Source organism: Neodiprion pinetum, chromosome 1 (assembly GCF_021155775.2).
Source record: "Neodiprion pinetum isolate iyNeoPine1 chromosome 1, iyNeoPine1.2, whole genome shotgun sequence".
NCBI lineage: Eukaryota > Metazoa > Arthropoda > Insecta > Hymenoptera > Diprionidae > Neodiprion > Neodiprion pinetum.
In genome coordinates this window covers 29,554,102-29,564,272 of record NC_060232.1, presented here as the reverse complement: position 1 = coordinate 29,564,272, position 10,171 = coordinate 29,554,102, and the positions used below count along the sequence as shown (strand labels likewise).

General features: G+C 44.1%; 1 protein-coding gene across 1 annotated transcript in view; it reads right to left on the bottom strand.

The window, feature by feature from the left end:
* Positions 1-1,958: 1,958 nt before the first annotated feature.
* The window catches only part of vg (transcription factor vestigial), a 58,502-nt gene continuing 50,289 nt past the window's right edge, over positions 1,959-10,171 (bottom strand). Inside the window, exon 8 of the mRNA XM_046609213.1 lies at positions 1,959-3,355. Within this exon, the coding sequence (XP_046465169.1) occupies positions 3,309-3,355 (47 nt within the window). The 3' untranslated portion in view covers positions 1,959-3,308. The remainder of the gene's footprint in view (positions 3,356-10,171) is intronic.

The window sequence follows — 10,171 nt, the reverse complement described above, 5'->3', positions numbered from 1 at the left end:
GCGTCTTCCCAGAACCTTCGTCTCCGTAAAAAGTATGCGTCTTTCTCATTTCATTCCTGAATCTACCATCCAGTCCAATTCAAGGTACATTTCAGGTAGTTTTATACTATCAATTCGTATCCACTGGGACGTGAAATTAATCGAAACATTTAATTTCGGATTTTAAAAGTCCGCAGCTTAATTTTACGCCTCGTAAAATTCTGTGCATATACGTACCTGTAACAAATGACGTGTGTCCGATTGTCCCGTTAAACCACGAGACAAAGTGAAAGAGCAAATCGTTCCGGCAAAAGATTAGGATTGATGTAAGGTAAGACGAGAGCTGCTCTCCTCCGGCTTACAAATTCGTGTATGAGCGTCGATGGGCCAACGTGACAGATGGTTAACACGTGAGCCGATAAATCAACAGCCAACTATATAAACTAAATCACTTCCTAGCTGGGCAGAAGGTGTCAAAGTTAATTGCCATTTTTCCCATCTCGTTAGCGTCATTTCCGTAGCGGTTCACTCGCGCCGGTTGACCCGCAGTCTTCCAACACGTGTAAGGAAGGCCCGTGACACCGTGTCCCTACACATGTTCCTATCTTCATACGCTCTAAACTTTCATATGTCTCGCTGATCGCTCGTGAACCTCGAAAGTTGACGAGGTGGATCCCCGGCTTTACGACGTTCCTAAATATTCCGGAGTCGCGGTCCGTTTGTCGCGTGCCATTTAACGCCATTACCATTCAGACCTCATAAAAATCTCAGCTAACGATCGACGATTACCGACTTCTTCGTATTCGATTTTCGATTTCTTAGGCAAACCTCAAAGCAGTTTTGCTCAAGCTTTATGAGATGTGTCGATACACTAGATCAACGAAACCATTTCGAACACCTGCGGTAAGATCTGTAATAAAAAGCAAACATCACAGGCATTGGGCTTGATTGCAAAATAGTGTGAGAGAAACACTAAAGTTATTGCTTGATTCGATTTTGACGAAGAACAAAGATCGGTAATTCTATCAGTCCAAGGGCTGGATCATTGCTAGACGAATCTTGTTGAAATCGAAAACTATGTCCATCACATACTCACACGTTTGAAGAATTATTATTTCGTTAATGTACTGTCACCTTTAATTTAGACTACTTTTCTTTCTATATTCACTTACTCAGCGAGTGATCTACGATCGTTGCTTTGGTCCTGCTTATCCTCAACTCATATCTCATACCAAAGGGAGATAAATATATCTGAAGCATGTTTGAGAGCGGGCGACGTTCCGAGGCATGTTATTCCAAGCGACTCGCGTGCTTAGATTAAAAAACCTGCAGGTTGCGAGTCGTAATTATGTGAAAAACTTGCCGACCCTCTAATATGTACTTTGAACGCGAATCTCCGGCGTATGCTCGAAATCGGTAAATGCAGCCACCGTTGAACACACCGTGATTATACTTACACGAAAGAGGAAATCTTTGCGAAAAATGGCGTTGAGCCTCATTCACCTATCCCGCAACGACTAGAGCAGACGTTTTCTTGTAGAGTATATATACTCAAAATACGAGGCGTCGCTCGGCCCTCTCATTACGTGCTCGATTAACTTTCGGTGTGCACCAACCCCGTTTCTCTCTCTCTCTTTCTCCCCCTCGTTCTCTATCTGTCGACCTCTCTCTTCCTCGGTCGCTCCGCAACCGCGCATTCGTGCTTTCTCTCCTGAAGCCTGCAACTCGAGTGGTAATTAACCCACGTAATAGAAGGAGCCGTGCAGAGCAGCGAAACCGAGGACCGAGAAGAGGTCGACAGTCGTAATATAGGCACCGAATATCAACACTCTCGGAAAGCGAATATTTCCGCATGAAATTTACTGTCCGAAAAGTGTGCAAGCTGGCTAATCGAATGACGCTTCGGAGCGGAAAGCTCTTATCGCGGGTGGTTGCAAAAGTTCGCGGACAGGTGACGAAAGGTATAAAAGACATGTCCGTATGTGATAACGAAAGATTTATTCACACCTACAATGAGAAAGTGATAGTAGTGGTGATTATTCCGACTGCAGGCAGGCGGGGGAGGCGGGTATAAAGTACGTATATGCATAGGTAGAGGTCTATCTACAAGTATGTAGGTTGTTATATGACAGGCTAATGACTGCGTAAGACACTAAGCATGTGATGCGTGGGAATGCGTGTTAATTCGTGGTGAATATGCAAAGGCAATCGGGAGATGGCGAGCGATCCACGAACGTATTGGAAAATAAAATCCGAATGATCGATTGATATTTTTTTCCGCTTCGTTACAATCGATTAGTCATTTTTTGATCGTTTGTTTTCTCCTCTTTTTTCTTTTACTCTTTCTCCTACAACGGCAGATTTTATTCACCGCCTGATCGTAACCTTACTACATACGATATAAAATAACAATTATATCAATATTATGGCAAGATCATTGGTCAATAAATACTTTCCTTATATTCTGACTGAATTTACCAAACAATTACTGCAGTCGATTGTGAGGATGTACAACTCTTTTCATCGTATCTTTAAATTTGAACGTTAGGCATCAGTTTCCCCGATGACGAAGGGAACAGTTGCACGCAGTACGGAAAGTGTGAATTTCAACGAAAAATGATTTTTATCTTTAAACAATGTCGATTTTTTACTCCGTTTCTTTGTAAACGTGATATATATATAGAAGTTATTTGTATTTCAATAACGTTGTAATTAGTTGGTAAATTTGGACATTTTTTTAAATCTATATCCTACTTGCTATATGAACTAGAGTTTTCTTTCAGCGTCAGCCACTGTCGTCACTATAAGGTAAATAGTGCGCGCAGAGACTATAATTTATATATATATATATATATGAATAATTATATATATATAATTGATAGTAGATCCTTACAAGATTTAGGTAACACTATGTACACTTCAACGCTATTTTAATAACTAATATTGTTATTGTTATCAATATGATTATTACTTATTATTCAACAGTATAATAACAGAGTCCTTTCGATAGGTCATGTTGCCCGAAGGCCCTTAATATTAAACGAACACTCAAGAACGGCGTCATTTATATTTCACTAGTTACGTTATTTTCTATCTGTTCTTTTTCTCTCTTTAGTTTTGATATATTTTGTATTTTTTCTGTTATTCGATAAGAAATTTAGTAAATTTCTTTCTACAAATTGTCCATCACGTCTCCCGTCCTCCGGTAGCGACTTCACCGCGATCAAGCCCCAAAAGAAATTCGTCATTCATATACATGGCACGATGTATATACATAAGACACGAATTTCATTCGAGCAAGTAAACTCGGCCGTTTTTCACGCGGTATCCTAAAACCAGTAGAGATCCTTCGAGTCCTGCACCTGCGACTCCAGACCTGCAACAAAGAAACGAAACGGAAAGATTAGCCGTCGTCGTTCGGTACAACTTACGCTAGAAACCATCATATATGAACCACAAATCTCTGCTGCAGGTACAATAGCTAAAGAAAGAAGCTTCGAGCGCTGCTGCCGCAAAACGCAGCGCAGCGCGATTGCGGTAATTCGTGAATTTGACTCGTTTGAATAACTCAAACAATTCAAATTGGGTATTCGAGGACCTGTATCCGTACGCAATACAGGCTGAGAAAGAGAAAAGGAAAATTTTTGACGGATGCGAGGGTGCGGACCTGGTGACGGCACCCGCTGGGCGACACGCTCGGTCGACGAAGAAACGAACGAACGAACGAACGAACGAACGAACGGACGGATGAACAGTCTTCGAAAGATGTCACGGAATGAGCCAGTTAAGATCTCAACTTTTCTCATGACGGGACGCTATACATCTGCATTTTATCTGCGATCTAACTTCGTGCAGGTTATACCTATACCCGGGACGCTGCAAGCTGCACTGATCATCTTTACCGATACACCATACTTAAGGGGTTGAAACTCGTCGCAGACAAAGAACTGTTCTCATTTCACAGGATCAAATCTGTCGCCCAACTCCTCGCGCTGCAGGGATATAAGCGGCCAGGTAAATACGGCAGGCCATGATATTTTCACGCGCAGGCGCCACACTTGTATCCTTGTAATGTCCAAAATTTTCAACCACTCAAGGATCCCATAATCTTACGATGATCGCTCTCACGTTTCTAGCTGCGGACTACGAGATATACGGAAAATCGTTGCGTTCCGGGAAAGAAGCGATCAATGTGCAACGTCGTATCGCTTATTAAATTCGTATCTCCCGTGCACGTGACTACGCGTGGCCGATCCCTTACCTGCAAGCTTCAAAGCCGAATACTAGAGTAGCTTCTGGGAGTTTGATACACGCGCGATTGTACCGCACGTGCCGCTGATTTTTATCACAGGTGACGCAGCCCATGCGATTGAGTGATATTTGATGAAAGAATTCAGCGGGTCGGAAAATTATCCTCTCTTCAAGAGCAGCAAGTGCTCTTCACTTTTCAGGAACACCAAGTTCGACGGAATTATGCTTGTATCGAAAGAACCGTCATCCCTGCGTTTGGTTTTCAGTGTCCAGATGATATTACACTCGACGATCTGTTTGCGCGGAAGATTTCATAAAAACACGGCACGCGAGGACGATTTTTCCACCCTTAGAAACCCGGTCTCACACCATTACACGCCGAGCACCCTTTGCCAACCGAGGGGTGACTTTATGACCTGGCAAATAGTGGCGATATTGTTTGGTCGATGCTCGACACCCCGTCGGGGTTGACTGGCCACACAATGCTTCGGAAGATCGGTCCGTCCGACGATCATTACGCCGATAATAATTGCTCGGCAAATATTGCTGTGTGTACCGGTCGTTCAACGATAGAGATCAGTGTCTCTGTGGAAATTCACTGAGAGGGGTGAAGCTACCGTACATTTGATCCCACGGACATTTCATGGATCATAAATTAACGACTTAGGTACTACACGTGGTGCTACATATTCGATTAACGAGAAACTATTTAATTTGGAAAGAGCTTTTCACCCAGACAGCATATTATAATATCATAGTGCGATATTGAAACAAACAACGGAAACGATGCTGTAATTCATCTGAAAAGAGCGAAGCTTTGGAACCGCACATTGATGTTTACAAAGACTCGAGAAGCTCCGGGACGGCTTCTCAATTTAAAACGAAGAATCACCCCTCGAGAGTCGAAATCGAGGCAGAGTTTCCTTCTTTCGTATATTTCTCTTACTTTTTCTTAATAATTGTTTGACTCCCTTTGACAAGCGAGCTTTGAGAAAACCTTCGCCCCGCAGTTTATCCGCCCAAGACAAAGTTTTCATCCGCACGAAACGCGTATTATATGCGCACATATATACCGCACCTGTACAAATCGTACAACAGTGATCCTTACACGGACAGCACTACCAAATATTGAAATTAAATTAAAGCTATACCCTCGCGGACGAGTCGGTCTGCAAGTGGCATGGCGCTCGGCGTCCCTTATACCTACTCAGCCCTCGAACCCTTGGACAAGGGATGCATGCAAAAGGTATAGCGATGACCCTCGAGGGTGGGGTCAGACCCTCTAGCCCCGGAATCCAATATACTCGCCCGCGATAAAGGGGAACCTCTTCTATCCGTGTATTCTGGCCGGATCACCGAGGCATAATTCTCCCTCCGGCGAAGCCTGCATGCATCGATAAGCGACAATTAACGTGAAATTAAACCGGTAAATCTCTCCCGTTTTACAGCCAACTTTCGTGCGGCTCGATGCATCTGCAGGGGCTGCACGAACGGATCACTTGAATCTCATTGCAGTCAGGGAGTAATGAATTATCGAATATCATGAATAGCTGTTGAGTTACAGCATCGATCAAAATTCGTTCAATTTCCACCCAACTGCGTCATTTAAAGCTACTGCGTAGAAATCGAAGAGCCTGAAATTATGGTTTGCAATTCTTTTCAGTATACAAAATGTCTGCCGTATAAAGATATCCTTCGATTTTCTTCGGGATGAAGAGAAATGTGTTTCTGAAATAGATCCCCATGCGCTTTCCCGTGGGTTATAAGTTAGACGTTGCCGCGTCTCTTAACTACGCGAGTTTACAATCAGGAGATAAATTTACGGAGTCCGTGTGACGTTCAGAGTTCGATATGAAGAGGAAGAAATACCATGAAGCAGGACGGTATAATAATATGACGGATAAGATGAGAGAGCAGGGCCCCCGTAGATTTGCATCGGAATACCTTGTCCTAATTAGGCGTGCCGCGTATCGAAGTAGAGGGAAGTTTTTCACTCGGTGCAAAGGCTGATCGCGATCCGGCCAGTGACAAGATGAAGATGCATTACCGAGCGTCAATCGAGCGGCGATCATCGTGAGATGCTGGATCTTTGCGGGGTGGAATCGCGCCGGTTTCGCGACACGGACACGCGTTTCGTTCCGCTGCTGCATATATTCCCCCCGCAGGTACAATTCGCGGGATCCGTTCGTTAAAATTCCATCTCGCGATTCTCGCGGATCGACGATGCCTCGCGATATGCGCATAACGCGTCTACGCGTCGTTAATTAATTAGCTATGATAAGCGCGAAGGCCAATTATAATCAAGAACAGCTTCGAGACGATCTGCATTCTGAATCGGCGACACGAGCCGCCCCCGCGGATCAGGAACCGCACGCGGAAATCGGAGAGACAAGACGGCGGAAGTCGAGAATCCCGAGCTGATCGCGACTCGCTCGGTAAAATGGCGGCGGTGTGACGTCACGGTGTTCACTCTTCACCTCCGACGCCGTGGGACAAGGAGAGCAAACTCGAGCCGAGCGACGGTCAACCGAGCTGCCGGGACCCTCGATTGGTCAGCCCCCCGAACGAGGGAGTGGTCAGCGGCTGCATCGATCTGTTCAACCAGAAGGGGAAGCTCGACTGTAAAGCTGCTCGCCGAGCTGCAGCGGAGCTTTGTTCGTCCTCTGCGAGATCTAAGGAGGAGAGACCGAAAACAGAAGTGATTTCGCGTGAGAGAAGGATAAACGAGGAGTCGAGAAGCCCGGGAAATTAAAAACTCTTTCTTACTTCCTCTATGTCCGGAAAATTGAAATCTAGGCTTGCATAGATTCAGAAACGACGCGATCTTAGAACAGCGAGAACAATATCTGCAGTAGGCTCTTTCAATTTTCACGTTGTAGAAATGGAGGCCAGAATGTTTAACTTGAAGATTTTTACCTGCAGCACTGAGAAAAATTTCATTTGTTACAGTAACTAGAAAAATTGAGTAAAACAGGTATCGTTAAAAAAAACTGTTTGAATATTGTTGGAATTACGAAAAACGAGGTACGCCTAACCATTTTGCGATATCGTCGATCCTTTTTTGGTTATTGCAACGCAAAATCAGTTTCTGAGGTTTACCCTACTTTTTTAGTTAAATAAAGCTTAAACGTCAATTTATTGTTGCGCAAGCATTACATTTGCGCAACGGTTACAAGACAATATAGTAACAATGATCGTAATGAGAAAAAATAGTAACGGACACTAGACTTTCTGTTAACAGCTAGAAAACTAATTTTCATTTCGTACCTAGAACTATATTTTTCGATTGTGATAAAAAATGAAAATAGTCAAGGACTGAGCGGTAACCGGAACTAAAAATTTCTCTCACTGAGACGTTCAGAGCGCCAATATGGACAATCGAATGAAAATTAAAAACGAACCGGCAGAGTCAGTTAAAGGATTACTTTCACACTGAAAGCAATCAAACGACATCGTGTTCACTATCGATCATCTTGTCAAAATTTAAATCGCTGCACGACTCGATAGTACTTGATACAAGTATATTTCTGAACGTAAACTTACTTCTATGTCGAACCTATAGGTTGTCAACAACTTTTGTTCGCATTGCGATTCATGAGTACGGACAATACCAAAGACCCCTTCGATTTCCGCGGAAAGCTCGAGGAATCTAGAAGCGGACATGAACGACGCGCGCTGCTGCACGAGCGCAGCGAAAGCACCTTATATATTCACCGGGTCGTTTCGAAGACGATAAACTGCAGAATTCACGCGCGTGCACTAAGAGCATCAAAACAGCATCTACAACGGAAGCGGTATCGCTCATATCTCAGGATCTATTGCTTCCTAACACGAAACGGTCCGTGGTAAACGGCGCGTGGATCTGTAAATCAAGTAAAATGCACGTATGTATCGCTTGGATCGTCCGCGGACTCACTAGTCGAGGAAATAAAGCAATGGACTGTCGATTTTTTGAGCAGTAAGACGGATTTTAATGCGGTTTTTTGCATTCGCTTCGTAAGAGCGCCTAAAAACTTTGTGAACTAAATTGATTAATTAATTTTTTGAAAATGCATTATGGCATTAATAATATGTATTTTGCAAGTGCACTTCCAAGAGACACTAAATAAAAAATTTGCTACTCGGGGGTTTTTGGGGTCGCTGAACACGAATATCGCCACGGCAACCGTCTCCGAGGTACCTGGTGCCCAGGGTGGACAGTATCAACGTCTTCTCTTAGAGTTTTGGCGAAAATTGTGATCGAATTTGTCGAAACTCGTTGCTTGGGGGTTTTTGGGGTCACTGAATACGAATATCGATACGGCAACCGTCTCCGAGGTACCTGGTGCCCAGGGTGGACAGTATCAACGTCTTCTCCTAGAGTTTTGGCGAAAATTGTGATCGAATTTGTGATTGAATTAAGAACAATATACTTTAATTGAGGTAAAAATGATGATACTCAAGATAATTCCAGAAAAAGACGTTGAAACGTTCACCCTGGGCACCAGGTACCTCGGAGACGGTTGCCGTGGCGATATTCGTGTTCAGCGACCCCAAAAACCCCCGAGTAGCAAATTTTTTATTTAGTGTCTCTTGGAAGTGCACTTGCAAAATGCATATTATTAATGCCATAATGCATTTTTAAAAAATTAATTAATCAATTTAGTTCACAAAGTTTGTAGGCGCTCTTACGAATCGAATGCAAAAAACCGCATTAAAATCCGTCTTACTGCTCAAAAAATCGACAGTTGGGCCGTTTTTATTAGTGCTTTATTTCCTCGACTACACGGAGACCTCGGATTTTCGATACGGATGCGGTAGATTGTGTTGGGTTAAATCGTGGAGGTGCGGAGGAGAACACTGCGCGCGAATTAAGCGAGTTTCACACGCTTCCGATTGGAGTATATATAATTGGAGGAAAAACTAATTTGGTTTTAGCGCATGCACGTTAGGAAGACAGTTCAATCGCGGTAGTCGATAATCGTCGATTTTCAACACGGTGTCAACACGGCGAGAGGAACGAAAAAGGAGCCGATCTCGATACTCGCGATGCATCGTCGTACGAATAGAGGCAACACAGGCAAGGAAACGTGTGTTCTATTAGTGAATTAGCTACCGGAATGGGATGAAATTTGTCGCCCGGAGGGTTTAGCGGAAAATTAATGGTTTCCCGCAAGTTGAAGAAACGAATGGAAAATACGATACTAGATTAGCCATCTTGAGCCTCGTTCACGAGTCCCGGTATCCCTGTGTGTTAGTCAGTAATTGCTATTTATTTCTCTTAATCGCGCTTAAACGGCAGCCAATTTATGCCGCTCGAGTTAATTTGCGCAATTAAATGATTACCGGCCAACCCGCCGAGCCGTCTACGCGCTTCCTAAACGGGAACTTTGTACACTCGATTCTCTGCCTAAGGAGCTTGAAGAGCTTCGGGGACGTGAGGTAACGAGTTTAAGAACTGGAGACACTACCCGCAGCCTCGGGGACGGATTTTCCCTCGAATACACATGTGTGTAATGTACGTACTGTACATTTCCACTCGCGCAATCAACGACATGCAGCTGTGGAAGCAGCAATCACGCCTGGATCACCTATACGCACGGAAAAGCACGACTGTATCGAAATCCCACTCCTGCAACTGCTGATCGCTCGAATTTCCGAATTGGCACTATAACACGAATCGTGGCGCAAGGTCCGATGAATTGCGCAAGGAATAGCTCACGCCACTCGATCGGCATACTGAACAGTGCCCGTATTCCGGCTAGAAAATTCTTCAGAACCTGTTCGATCGGGTTTGCTCAACATTCCGCAGTCTCCTGGATCTCTGCGAAGCTTCGCGCGAATCTTATACGATTTGGCAAAATTACCGTCGCTTGTACCGACTGTCGGACGCGTTTCGCGAACGTTCTTGGTTTTGATTCAAAGGCCATTTCCCGCATCCGGAGATACGATTTCATATGAA